Here is a 15,207-nt window from a genome sequence, read left to right as displayed (position 1 = left end):
ATGATAAGTTTTTATCTACAATTTGAGAGGGATAAGGGCAGATCAGAGGTGTCAGTGTTGCAATTAAATAAAGGAGACTACGGAGCCACGAGGGAAGAGCTGGCCAAAGTTAAATGGGCGGATGCCCTGGCAGGAAAGACAGTGGATCAGCAGTGGCAGATATTCTTGGGCATAATACAAAAGATGCAAATGCAGTTCATTCCAATGAGAAGGAAGGATTCAAAGAGGGGGAAGGGGCCACAGTGGTTGACAAAGGAAGTCAGAGATTGTATAGCATTAAAGAAAAAGAAGTATGACAGGGCTAAGATGAGTGGGAATACAGATGATTGGGAAAGTTTTAAGGAACAGCAGATCTTAACTAAAAAAGCAATACGGAGAGAAAAAATCAGGTATGAGCTCAGTCTAGCCAGGAATATAAAAGGGGATAGCAAAAGCTTTTTTAGCTATGTGAAGAGAAAGAAGATAGTTAAGAACAATGTTGGCTCCTTGAAGAATGAATTGGGAGAAATTGTTATGGGAAACAGGGAAATGGCAACAGAATTTAATGCATACTTTAGATCTGTCTTCACCAGGGAGGACACAAGCAATCTCCCAGATGTATGGATGGGCCAGGGTCATAAGATATCAGAGGAATTGAGACAGATTGACATTAGGAAAGAAACTGTGATGAGTAGACTGGTAGGACTGAAGGCTAATAAATCCCCGGGTCCAGATGGTCTGCATCCGAGGGTTCTAAAAGAGGTGGCTCAGGAAATTGCGGATGCATTGGTAATCATTTTCCAATGTTCCTTAGATTCAGGATCAGTTCCTGAAGATTGGAGAGTGGCTAATGTTGTCCCACTTTTCAAGAAGGGAGGGAAGGAGAAAACGGAGAACTATCGCCCTGTTAGCGTAACGTCAGTCGTGGGGAAGATGCTCGAGTCCATTATTAAGGACGAAATAGTGGCACATCTAGATGGCAGAAATAAGATTAGGCCGAGCCAGCATGGATTTACCAAGGGCAAATCATGCTTGACTAATCTGTTGGAGTTTTTTGAGGGTGTAACAAGGATGTTAGACGAGGGTAAGCCAGTAGATGTTGTGTACCTAGATTTTCAGAAGGCATTCGATAAGGTGCCACATAGGAGATTGGTGAGTAAAATCAGAGCTCATGGCATTGGGGGCAGGGTTTCAACATGGATAGAAAACTGGTTGGCAGATAGAAAGCAAAGGGTAGCAGTGAATGGGTGTTTCTCAGACTGGCTGGAGGTGACTAGTGGGGTACCACAGGGCTCTGTATTGGGACCACAGCTCTTTACGATTTATGTCAATGATTTAGATGAGGGCATTGAAAACTATATCAGCAAGTTTGCTGACAATACTAAACTGGGTGGCAGTGTGACATGCGAAGAGGACGTTAGGAGAATACAGGGAGACTTGGATAGGCTGAGTGAGTGGGCAGATACTTGGCAGATGTCATTCAATGTGAATAAATGTGAAGTTATCCACTTTGGAAGCTGGAACAAGAGGGCAGAGTATTGTCTGAACGGTGTCGAGTTAGGTAAGGGAGAAATGCAAAGAGACCTAGGAGTCCTAGTTCACCAGTCAATGAAGGTGAATGAGCAAGTGCAACAGGCAGTGAAGAGGGCAAATGGAATGTTGGCCTTTGTTACAAGGGGAATTGAATACAAGAGCAAGGATGTTCTTTTGCATTTGTACAGGGCCCTGGTGAGACCACACCTGGAATATTGTGTACAGTTTTGGTCTCCAGGTTTAAGGAAGGACATTCTGGTAATTGAGGAAGTGCAGCGTAGATTCACTAGGTTGATTCCTGGGATGGCAGGGCTGTCTTACGCAGAGAGATTGGGCTTGTACACACTGGAATTGAGGAGATTGAGAGGGGATCTGATTGAAATGTTTAAGATAATTAAAGGATTTGATAGGATTGAGGCAGGAAATATGTTCCAGATGTTGGGAGAGTCCAGTACCAGAGGGCATGGATTGAGAATAAGAGGTCAGTTATTTAAAACAGAGTTGAGGAAGAGCAGCTTCTCCCAGAGAGTTGTGGAGGTGTGGAATGCACTGCCTCGGAAGACGGTGGAGGCCAATTCTCCGGAAGGAAGAAGGAGCTGGATAGATGTCTGATGGATAGGGGAATCAAGGAATATGGGGACAAGGCAGGGACTGGGTATTGATAGTGAATGATCAGCCATGATCTCAGAATGGCGGTGCAGACTCGAGGGGCCAAATGGTCTACTTCTGCACCTATTGTCTATTGTCTAAACTGTCCTTGAACCTGGTGGATGTGCTTATAGGCTCTTGTATTTTCTTCTCGATGTAATGGGGGTGGGAAGAGAAGAGAGAGGAATGTCTGGGGTGGATTATGCAACCAAGTTAAATGCTCTCCACTATTTCTGTAGAAATTTGTGAGAGTCTAACCAAACACAAAGTACACTGCAGATGCTGGGGTCAAAGCAACATGTACAAACAAGCTGGAGGAACTCAGCAGGTTGGGCAGCATCCATGGAAATGAGCAATCAACGTTTTGGGCCGAGACCCTTTATCAGGACTGAAGAAGGAGGGGGCAGGGGCTCCATAAAGGTGGGGGGAGTGTGGGAAGGGGAAGGCTGGTAGGTGCCAGGTGAAAAACCAATCAGAGGAAAGATCAAGGGGTGGTGGAGGGGAAGCAGGGAGGGGATAGGCAGGAAAGGTGAAGGAGGAATGTAAGGGGAAAGCACTATGGGTGGTGGAAGAAGGCAGAATCATGAGAGAGGTGATAGGCAGCTGGAAGAGGAGGCAGAGGGAAAGTGTGATGTCTCCAGCCCCTTGGTATGAACATTGAATTCTCCAACTTCTGGTAATTCCCTCCCCCTCCCTTCCCCCATCCCACTTTCCTTCTGCCTCCTCTTCTAGCTGCCTATCACTTCTCTCCTGATTCTGCCTTCTTCTACTACTACCCATAGTGCTTTCCCCTTACATTCCTCCTTCACCTTTCCTGCCTATCCCCTCCCTGCTTCCCCTCCCCCACCCCTTGATCTTTCCTCTGATTGGTTTTTCACCCGGCACCTACCAGCTTTCTCTTTCCCCCCCTCCCCCCCCCCACCTTCTTGATGGGGCCCCTGCCCCCTCCTCCTTCAGTCCTGACGAAGGGTCTCGGCCCGAATCGTTGACATACCAAGTCTCCTCAAACTAATGAAATGTGGCCTCTGATGATTCATCATTGTAATTGCATCAATATGTTGGGCCCAGGATAACACCCAGGAATGTGAAACTGCTTACCCTTTCCACTGCTGAGTCCTTGATGGGAACTGTTACATTCCTTTGACTTCTCCTTCCTGAAGTCCACAATCAACTTGGCCTTACTGATTTTGTGTGCAAGGTGGTTGTTTCAACACCACTCAATCAGCTAATCTATCTCACTCCTGAACACCACCTCATCAACATCTGAAATTCTGCCAACAAAGTTCAAAGTAAAATTTATTATCAAGAGTACATACATGTCAGGTGGTGATGAGAGGGCATACAAGAGTGAGATATGCCAACTGGTGCCGCAGCAACAACTGGCACTCAACGTCAATAAGACGAAAGAGCTGATTGTGGATTTCAGGAAAAGTAAGATGAAGGAACACATACCAGATGGATCAGAAGTGGAGAGAGTGAGCAGTTTCAAGTTCCTGGGTGTCAAGATCTGAGGATCTAACCTGTTCCATCATATTGATGTAGTCCTAAGGAAGGCAATACTTTATTAGGAGCTAGAAGAGATTTGGCATGTCAACAAATGCTCTCGAAAACTTCTATAGCTGTACCACGGAGAGCATTCTGACAGGCTGCATCACTGTCTGGAATGGAGGGGCTACTGCACAGGACCGAAAGAAGCTGCAGAGGGTTGTAAATCTAGTCAGCTCCATCTTGGGCACTAGCCTACAAAGTACCCAGGACATCTTCAGGGAGCGGTGTCTCAGAAAGTCAGCATCCATTATTAAGGACTTCTAGCACCCAGGGCATGCCCTTTTCTCACTGTTACCATCAGGTAGGAGGTACAGAAGCCTGAAGGCACACACTCAGCAATTCAGGAACTGCTTCTTTCCCTCTGCCATCCGATTCCTGAATGGACATTGAAGCTTTGGACACCACCTCACTTTTTTTTTTACAGTATTTCTGTTTTCGCACATTTAAAAAAATCTGTTCTATATAAGTAATTTATTTACTTGTTTATTACGTTATTATTTTTTCTCTCTGCTAGATTATGTATTGCATTGAACTGCTGCTGCCAAGTTAACAAATTTCATGTCACTTGCCGGTGATAATAAACCTGATTCTGATTCTGTCACCGCATACAGCCCTGAGATCCCTTTTATGCAGGCATACTTAGCAAATCTATTATAGTAATTGTAAACAGGATCAGTGGACAATAAACTCTGCAAATAAGATGTGAATAGCTAAACGGTGGGCTAAGCTTGCATCCTTGTGGTGCACCAGTGTTGATTCCTCAGTGAGGAGGAGATGTTATTTCTGATCTGCACAGATTGTGGCCTCCCGATGAGTAAGTCAAGGGTCTAGTTGCAGAGTGAGGTACAGAGGCCTGGGAATTTGGCCTTGTTGATTGGAACTGAGTGTATGATGGTGATGATTACAGCTCTGCATTCAATGAACAGCCTTGCGTAGGTATTACCATTGTCCAGGTGATTCAAGGACGTGGAGAGCCAGTGGGATTGCATCTGCTGGTGACCTATTGTGATTATTGTGGTGAGTTTTGTTAGAGGAACAAAAGTTGTTGGCCAAAGCAGCCAAATTCCCCAATCTCTCAAATAATAGCTTTTATTAATGTTATAGTCCACAGTAAAGTACATTGTTTAATCTTGCTCTTTGTATATGCACCTGAACTTCATCTGTTCCTATCTATTATTTATTATTGCCATTTACCAAGCAAGTATAGAGATGGTAAATTTGATCTTGTTAATTTCAGTCTTCATTCTGCATGTTTGTATTCTTCTGTCAGAATCCTTTCCATTGTCCTTTGCTATGTCCTGTAATTACACATGGTAGTCCTACACCACCTTTTCTACTTTCTCCTCTGTTTGTGTGTGGTAATAGCAAGCCCTCTCCATTGTTGGGTAAATGCAAAAAGCAGTTTTTTTTGGTTTGCTCTGTCCACCTTGAATAGGAGGTTGGATTTTGCTGAGATATATAGTGTAGGTATTTAGAGTGATTGGAAGTATAAATGGTTTCTTTCTTGTGTAAATTTCTATTCTAGCTATTTTTATTTTGTATTTCAGAATGTTGTATCAAAAAATGCTTTCCAGTATCGTGGCAACTCGCAGCATGATGCTCAAGAGTTTCTCCTGTGGCTTCTAGACAGAGTCCATGAAGACCTGAACAATATTGTTTTAACAAATGTGAGACCTCCTGCCAAGGTATGAACTTGATTCCTTTTATGAGGTTTCAACCCAAAACGTGACAATTTTTCTCACCCACTGAATTTTTCTAGTACATTGTTTTGTTTAATTAATTAATTAATGTGGCTATCTATTAGGGTCGCAATAGGAGATCATTTGGCTATGCAGACCTTTCGGTCAAACTGTCAAATTTATCTATCTCTCTGTACCATTTTAGATAGATTCACCAGTTCTCTTTTGAAAGTCGTTATTACATTTATTACCCTTTCCCTTTCAATTTCTGCCAAACACTTTATTTAAGACCGTAAGATATAGGAGCAGAATTTGGCCTGGGTCTGCTTTGCCATTTCATCATATCAGGTCTAATTTTCCTCTTTGCCCGAATTTCCTGTTTCTACCCGTATCCCGTCATGCCCTGACCAACCAAGAATCTATCAACCTCTATCTTAAACATATATTAATACTTTGCCTCCACAGATGCCTGTGGCAAAGAATGCCACAGATTCACCACATCTGTTTTAAAAGGATGCTGCTCTATTCTGAGGCCGTGTCCTCTGGTCTTACTCTCCCTCCATAGGAAACATCCTCTCCACATCCACTCTATCAAGGCCTTTCATCAAAGAAGTCACCCCTCATTCTTCTGAATTCTAGTAAATACAGGCCCAGAGCCATCAAACGCTCTTCATATCACAAGCCATTCAATCCTGGAATCATTTTCATGAACCTCTTTTTAAACCCTTTCCAGTTCACCACATCCTTTCTAAGATAGGGGTTAAAACTGCTCGCAATGTTCCAAGTGAGGCCTCACCAGTGCTTTATAAAATCTCAACATTAGATCCTTACTTTTATGTTCCATCCCTCTTGAAATGAATGCTAATATTACATTTCCCTTCCTCACTACAGACTCAACTTGCAAATTAACCTTTGCGGAATCCTACACAAGGACTCCCAAGTTGCTTTGTGCCTCAGCTTTTGTATTTGCTCTACATTTCTTCTACCAAAGTGCATGACCACTTCCTGACATTGTATTCCATTTGCCAATTCTTTACCCATTTTCTTTTTTTTTGGTCTAGTCTGTCTACTTCCTCAAAACTAACTGCCCGTCTGTCTATCTTTGTGTCGTCTGCAAACTTTGCAACAAAACCATCAATTCCATCTTCCAAATCATTGACATATAACATAAAAAGAATTGATCCCAGCACAGACTCTGTGGAACATCACTAGTCACTGTCAGTCAAACAGAAAATGCTCATTTTATTCCCACTCTTTTCCTTTTGCCATCAGCCACTGCTTAATCCATGCTAGAATCTTTTTTTGTCATACCATGGGCTCATAGCTTGTTAAGTAGCTTCGTATGTGGCATCTTGTCAAAAGCCTTTTGAAATTTTGCAATTTCAACTGCTTCTCATTTGGCTATCTTGTTTGCTGCTACTTCAAATAATGCCAACAGTTTATCAGGGAAGATTTTTCCCTTGAGAAAACCATGCTGACTATGGCCTATTTTACCCTGTGCCTCCAACTACCCTGAGACCTCATCCTCAATGCCTCCACAGTCTCTTCATCCACCTTTTTCAGAACCTTGAGGTGTACACCATCTGATCCAGGTGACTCGTCTTCCTTCAGACCTTTCAGTTTCCTAAGGACCTTCTCTCTCGTAATGGTAACTTCACACACTTCATGACCTCTAACACCTGGAACTTCCACCATACTGCTAGTGTCTTCAACAGTGAAGAGTAATACAAAATACTTGTTCAGTTCGTCTGCCATTTCCTTGTCCCTCATTACTGCCTTTCCAGCATCATTTTCCAGCAGTCCGATATCCACTCTCACCTCTCTTTTACTCTTCATGTATCTGAAGAAATTTTTGTTATCCTCTTTAATATTATTGGCTAGCTACCTTTTGTATTCCATCTTTGGCTCAATGACTTTTTTTAGTTGCCTTCTGTTGGATTTTAAAAACTTCCCAATCCTCTAACTTCTCACTAATTTTTGCTCTATTGTATGCCCTCTTTGGTTTTAATGTTGACTTTGACTTCTCTTTCCTTTAGAATACTACTTCCTCTTTGGGTGGTATATATCTTGTGTCTTCTGAACTGCTTCCAGAAATTCCAGCCATTGTTTTTATTTGTCTATCAATTCTGGCAGCTACCTCTCCCATTCCTCTAATTCCCTTGACTCCACTGTAAAACTGATACATCTGGCTTTAGCTTCTCAAATTTCAGGGTGAATTTGATCATACTATGATCACTTGTCCCTAAGGGTTCTTTTTAATGTTAAGCTCTCTGGTCACTGATGCTTCTGTCACTGGAAATGCTTCATTTTTTAAATTTAAATTTTTTAAAATGTTTTTTGTTTGGAGGTCTGGTAGTCCCAGAATTCCACATCCCATTTGTCACTCCTTGCACTCCAGAGTATGTAAGTAGCTTGCTATTGTATGGTTTAGCATTTGGCTATATATAAAGTCAGTGCATGGCATTTCCTCTATAGTTGAATTGTTATGGGGGCATTGACAGAAAAGGGAGTAGAATGTAGTTTAAATGATAAAACACTTTAAGATGTATGAACCCATGTTAACATTCTTGATGTTTCTGTTGATCTTTTCGTAATACGCATTATTTCTTTACATTTGCATTAACTCTTATTAAAGTTACTAAGTGTTAAAACAATGAGTGATGGTTAGCAAAGTTAAAAGTGATGCTTTCCACGGATCTTCCCCAGGTTATACTGCCTGGTTTAGAAATTGCACCATCTCGGATCGCAAGACCCTGCAGCGGTTAGTGAGGTCAGCTGAGAAGGTCTCTCTTCTTGCCAACATGGACATTTACACTACACGCTGCATCTGCAAAGGAAACAGCATTATGAAGGACCCTGTACACCCCTCATACAATCTCTTCTCCCTCCTGCCATCTGGGAAAAAGGCTCTGAAGCATTCAGGCTCTCACAACCAGACTATGTAACAGTTTCTTCCCCCAAGCTATCAGACTCCTCAATACCCAGAGCCTGGACTGACATGTATTGTCCTGTTTATTATTTATTGTAATGCCTGCACTGTTTTTGTGCACTTTACACAGTCCTATATAGGTCTGTAGATTAGTGTAGCTTTCTCTGTGCTGTTTTTTTTTACGTAGTTCAGTCTAGTTCTTGTACTGTCGTGTAACACCATGGTCCTGAAAAACGTCTCATTTTTACTAGGTACTGTACCAACAGTTATGGTCGAAATGAAAATATAAGTGACTTGACTTATAGCAGGATTCTGTTATTGAAGCATTTGTAACCTGCATAGTTTGCAAGTCAGTATTGTGACCACGGACAGGTTCCCAGGCAGCAGATAATGTCCGCAGCCCTAAAACAGACAGCAAATCAATCCTGCTGATCACCCGAATGCTTGTCTATATGTACAGGTTGTACATAAATTGGGTATTCGTAACCTGTTGAGGACCTGTTCAAAGAACTTGTTGAGCAGGTGTGTTTAAAACCTGCTGAATATGGTGGTTGTATTAATTTCGACAATGGTGCTGTTGGAAACAGACTGATAATCTGAGAATGGAGCAAGTTTATTAACTCTACAGGGAAAATATTAATGAAATTTTCTACTTGAATGTGTTTTGAATTGGAACACTGATTTTCTTTTTTTGTATTGAGGTGAGATTGAAATATGAAAGAAGGCTGAAACATTCAAAGGACCTTGTTGCTGATGCAAGTGACATTTGTGAGAGCATTCTAGACGATTAGAATGAGGGTTCCATTGAAGAGTAGATTTATGAATGTGTCAATAAACAAGAATGCTGAGGCAGGGCTAATAATGAAAAGATTTTTTTTAAAGTAATGGGATCAGATACCATTGCTAGCTGCTAATTTTGTGTGTATTTTTGTGTGACAGATTACTTATAATCTTTAAGTTCTTGTCACAGTCATGGAAAAGTACAACACAGAAGCAGGCTCTTTGGCCCATCTAGTTTGTGTTGAACCATTTAAACTGTCTACTCCCAAACCCCTACCATCCAGGCACCCATACGAATCTCTCAAATGCTCATTCCACACCCGATGACCATCTGTGTGAAGAAGTTTCCCCTCATGTTTCCCTTAACGTCTCACCTTTCACCCTTGACCCAGGGCCTCTACCCCACCTGAGCGGAAAAAGCTAATTTGCATTTACCCTATCTATGCCCCTCTATCATAATCAAATCTCTGTTCAATCTTCTACATTCCAAGAAATAAAGCCCTGATCTGTTCAATCTCTCCTTATAACCCAAGTCCTCCAGACCTGGCACATCCTTGCGAATTTGCAGAAGTATTGCTGCTTTGCATAGGAAGCAATTGAAACTGATGTTTGTGGACCTTAAATATGTTGGGGGGGGGGGTGGGAAGAGAGAGAGAGAGATCATTTCTCATGGAATTTTAGCATTTCTCTTTTAAAATGTGTAGCTGAAGCTAACAACATGAATGCTGGAAACACTCAGCAAATCAAGTTAACTTTCCCAGTAATTTCAAAATTTGCAGACAACACTGAATCCTCAATGCTTTTATGCGTATTTCAAAGATATGCCCATTCTCTCCATCTCTGCCAAAAGAAAGGACAACATTCAATCTTCTTCATTTTAATATACCTCCATCAGCACAAGAAATGCAAGTGCTTTTTTGCTTACAGCTCATAGATAAGCAAAGCTGAATGGATGTGTGTCTTCATTATCCCTTTCTAAAAGAAAAATTAAATGCAAGAGGCTTCATATTCAACTATAGGGGCTTCCTGGAAGATCCGGCGCAGAAACTAAACTTTACACAAATTCTCAAAAAATGAAGAGAAATTTTCAAGGTAATAAAATGATTAATGGTATTCATGTTGGATATAGTACACTTTCCAATAGCTTAATTTGGATGAATATTTGAAATGAATATAGGAAGTGCATTCAGAATGATAGGATATGAGTAGCAATAGAAAATAAATGTTACTTAAATGGAAATATCAGCCTACCGACAGTTCTTTGAAATGAAACCTTTTCATAACTCGGGGACTATACAAAGAATGTTCTTTTCTGCTTGCTCTGACCTAAGACCGTAATTGTTTCTGGGAATGTTTATCTATGCATTATTTATTAAAATAAGCAGTCAAGGCAATGAATGACTGTCATTAGCTCATTGACACTTTTCCCCCCTTGTCTTTGGCTAGCGTTTGGATAATCACAATAGACAGAGCATATGAAGCAATTCATGAGCATATTTGTAACATTTTCTTTTCAATGTTTGCTTTTCATTATGGGTTGGTGACTTAATTGACCTGAAATTCTGCAGTTCTTTGTGTTCCATTACCCTCAAAGTTTTAATCATGGATTAGTGGATTTCAGGAATTTATAAGAATTCTTGCTAAACCTGTATTATCAGTGATATTTTTAATCTACCTAATCAAACTCCTAGTACTTCTACTGCCTTTTTAAATGTGCACATTATTTTATTCATTTTCATTGTATTATATATTAATATATTACCATATTAATGTATATTAATTTATATTCTGTTATTTTATTGGGTCTTCTAATAACAATTGACAGTTTATTGTAACGAGCTGAGTGAACTATAACACCAATTTTCCTCACATTTCTAATAGAACACAAGTCAATTCCTATCTGATCTAGAGATGATAAACCTGCAGTTAATTTACCATAACATTTGTCCTGTTGCTAATTGGCTGCAGAAAACCATATTTTAAGCTGTGTAAGACACTTTAAAATAAATGTATTTTTCTTTTATTTAGCCTCCATTAAATGAGGATGGGATGGGTGAAGGACCGGCTCTCCCAGCACGGAGCAGTTTTGTCCAGGAGCTCTTTCAAGCACAGTATAGGTGAGTATCAGAGTTTAAAGGGGAAATAGTGAGTTGCCAAAATATTCCAAAACTTCATTAGTATTTTGCTGCAGTGACTGCAGTTAAAGCTTAACAGGGAGGTAAAATGCTTTCAGATATTTACACAGCATTATACAGCATCTTGCACAAATCTGCCATTTTTCTGTTGACGTATTGGTATTGATGTTGGTACCATGACTTATCCCAAGGGCCAGCTATTTTGTAAGATGAAAGCATGATGTTACCATGTAGATTATTGTACTCTGCAGTTAATTCTTCCCATGCTAGTTTTGCCTGCAAAGTACAGTATATGATACTTAATATTTTGCTGACTGCTAAAAAAAATCATGTTTCAACTCTGGCAGTTGGCATAGATTTATTCTAATGCTCCCCCATATGCACTGTAGGCCCTCTCCTCTGATTAAATTTAACTTGGATTTGGTCTGACATTTTAATAGAATGCTGAAGGGATGCTATACTGACACAGGTGTCATTTAAATGATAGACTTAAGTTGAGATGCCTTCTCTCTTGAGTGAATTTTCTTTGCTTAAAAAAAAGCAATGATCATTTTTGAAACAATCTAATTTCTCCCTGGGTCCCCTCATTCCCTTCCTCCTATGATCCAGTCCTCCTATCAGATTCCTACCTCTCCAGCCTTTACCTTTCCTACACGTCTGGCTTTACCTAATGTCTTCTTGCTATGCTTCTAACCCCTCCCCTCATCTTTTTATTCCTTCTTCCTTATCAGTCCTAATGAAGGATCTCTGCATTAAATGTCAATTGTTTGTTTATTTGCATAGATGCCTCCTAACTTGCTGAGTTCCTCCAGCTTTCTGTGTGTTGCTTTGGATTTCCAGCATCTGCAGAATTTCTCGTTCCTGTTTTCAGCTGTTGTCCTCAAGTAACAAACTTTTGCATGGTTAAAGAAAAAAGATATTCACTAGAAAAATAACAAATGAGCATTATTTAAGATGCATCAAGCCAAAGTAGTGTGCTTGTTTGGCACCTGATCCACCACCGAAACGTGCATGCCTACACTACAAACTGCTGGATGCGACACACCTACGCTCCTTCCTAACCCAGGACCTGTTTACACAGATAAAAAATGCAGCAGATGCACAAGGACACTGCCAATTTTATTTTCTCCACGTCTAGGACCATTCTGAAGTATATTACTGAACCTTCATTGACACAGGGTCAAAATCCTTGAACACTCCATCAATGGTGTTTGTTGCCTCCAAGGAAAGTTCAGGATAAGTAATAAAGCTAACAATAATTTAAGAAGAAAATCACAGATTAACCCCACTGCCCTCCAACCCCTCCTTTTCAGAGACCTTTTTAAGGTCCAGATAAGCATCTTCTAGTTTGCTGCAGGATAGCTTCTAGATTTAATGTTGTATCCTCATTTGAAAGACCCCCAGATTCTGTGCTTCCAATTTGTTAATAGATTTGCTAGAAAATGGCTGTTGTTTCTCATTTTCTTTTTCAGGTCATCTTTGACATGTCCCCATTGCCAGAAACAGAGCAACACCTTTGATCCATTTCTCTGCATCTCCCTGCCCATCCCGCCACTTCAGACCCGGTAAGAGTTTGTACTATTACAGCTGTAAAAGTCAGTATCCATGGTCTCTATTAATACTGCATAATTGCTGTCTGATATCCTAAATACCGCAGATACTAAATGCATAGAATCTAACAGAACAATGGAAGATTTAAAGTGGTCCTATGCCATAGGTGTGGTGGGAGAGTTAATTGCACTGTCTTCTTCCAGCTATATGAGCAGAGCTCAGAGATCATGCCTATGGTCTGAATTTAGTCCCTTTCTCTATAAATTGTTATTTTTCAAGTCTGTAAACATTTGAAATATCTCAATGAATTTGCATCCACCAGTTTTTTGAGTAGTCCATTTTAGTTCATAACCTATTTACATATAAACATTTCTCCTTAAATTTTGGTTAATTTGTTAGATTTCCCAGTCTGTATGATCTGGTACTGATCAGGAGAGTTTCTGATTGTATATTTATTATCTGATGATTGACTACAGTTTTATTGGCCTCCTCCATTTTTGTTTTCTTGTTGCTGATTGGTGGGTGGGCAAACTGTTACTTTGTGGGAGGGGGAGGAGTTGGGGATTTGGGGTCTGATATTCTTGGTGTTTTCCTTTGTGGGCGATCTGAGTGTGAGAGAAGGTTTGGGGGTTTGATGTTATTGTCACTGTTCTCTTTTGCAAGGGAGGGTGTTGGGGGTTTGATATTGCTGTTTTTTTGTGAGGGAGGGGTGGGGATTTTGGAGTTTGAGTTTTGTTTCTTCGTGTGGGGGGGGGGGTGGCTGGAATGTGTTAATGTCTTTCAACAACTCCCATGCCTTTTCTGTATTTCATAGCTGCCTGGAGAAGATGAATATAAATTGTGTTGTACGGGCATTCTTTGACAATATTATGAACTTTTTGAACTTTGTCTCCAGGAATGAGCGAGTTGTCTTTTGTGGAAAGATTGAGCAGGTTGTGTCTTACTTTTTGGAGTTTAGAATAATGAGCGGTGATGTAGTTGAAGCACAACGTTCTGAGGAGGTGGATTCTGGGGTGATTTACCTTGATGGACGAATCCAGACCAAGGGTGCCAATTTTGAGATCATGGGTTCACTGGTATAAGACTGAAAGAAAATTAGAGTCATAGAATAGTACAGCACAGAGAAAAGGCCCTTCAGCCCAACTGATCCATGCTGACCCCAACCATCTCTCTGCTCGTCCCAGTTATCCATGATCAGCCCATAACCTTCCAAACCCCTCCTGTCCATGTACCTATCAAAATGCCCCTTAAATGCCCTTTGCCTTGACCACTTCTGTCTGGAAGCTCATTTCAAATACTCACTGCCCTCTTTATAAAGAAGTTGCCCCTCGAGTCTCTTTCAAATCTTTCCCCCTTTTATCTGTGCCCTCTAGTTTTGGACTCGTCAGTAGTGCAAAAAGTAATGAGGTTAATTTTCAATCAGAAATCTGATGGCAGAGGGGAAAAAGCTGTTCCTAAAACATTGTGTATATGTCTTCAGGCTCCTATACCACCACCCTGATGGTAGCAATAAGAAGAGGGCATGTCCTGGGTGATGGGAGGTCCTTAATAATGAATGCTGCCTTTTTAAGGCATCATCTTTTGAAAATGTTCTGGATGCTGGGGAGACTAGTGCCCAAGATGGAGCTGGCCGAGATTGCAACTTTCTGCAGCTTTTTCCAATCCTGTGCAGTGGCTCCTCCATACCAGACTGTGATGTAACCAGTTGGAGCGCTCTCCACAGTGCATTTGCAGACGTTTGCTAGTGTCTTTGGTGATATAACATGTGTCCTCTAATTCCTAATGCAATATTGCTGCTGCCATATTTTCTTTGTAATAGCATCAATATATTAGGCCCAGGATAGATCTTTTGAGATGTTGACAACCAAGAACTTGAAACTGCTCACTGCTGGTCCCTCGGTGAGGACTGTTGGTGTTTCATTGACTTCCCTTTCCTGAAATCCACAATCAATTCCTTGGACTTACTGACATTGAGTGCAAATTTATTGTTGTGACACCACTCAACCTGCTGATCTACCTCACCCTGGTGCACTTATACTGCCACATTTCTCTGTTCCACAACATTTGTCAATGCCCTACCATTTATATTAAAGGCGTTAGTCTGGTTTGACTGTCTAAAACACATGATTTCACACATCCAAATTGAAATCCATTTGCCATTCCTTAGCTCATCTCCCCAAGTTATCGTTACCTTTGCAGTTCATTGTAATATGCTTCATTATCAGTAAGACCCATACTTTAGATCCATCTGCAAGCTTGCTAATCATGCCATGTACATTTATACCCAATGTATTTATATACAAAATAAGAGGTCCCAACACTGACCTCTAGGGCACCCCACTAGCCACAGGCCTCCAGATGTAGAGTTGAACTTTAACCATCATCCCTTGCTTTCTGTCATCAAGCCAATATGAATTCAGCTCAC

General features: G+C 40.9%; 1 protein-coding gene across 3 annotated transcripts in view; it reads left to right on the top strand.

Annotated features, from left to right (window-relative positions):
- The window catches only part of usp31 (ubiquitin specific peptidase 31), a 132,568-nt gene that overhangs the window by 65,047 nt on the left and 52,314 nt on the right, over positions 1-15,207 (top strand). For all 3 annotated transcript variants that reach the window (XM_059979712.1, XM_059979713.1, XM_059979711.1), the window contains exons 3-5: positions 5,256-5,393; positions 11,125-11,213; positions 12,704-12,796. In XM_059979712.1, the coding sequence (XP_059835695.1) occupies positions 5,256-5,393; positions 11,125-11,213; positions 12,704-12,796 (320 nt within the window). The remainder of the gene's footprint in view (positions 1-5,255; positions 5,394-11,124; positions 11,214-12,703; positions 12,797-15,207) is intronic.

This window comes from Hypanus sabinus, chromosome 9 (genome assembly GCF_030144855.1).
Source record: "Hypanus sabinus isolate sHypSab1 chromosome 9, sHypSab1.hap1, whole genome shotgun sequence".
In the NCBI taxonomy this organism is placed as follows: Eukaryota; Metazoa; Chordata; class Chondrichthyes; order Myliobatiformes; family Dasyatidae; genus Hypanus; species Hypanus sabinus.
This window is presented reverse-complemented; position numbering and strand designations above follow the sequence as displayed.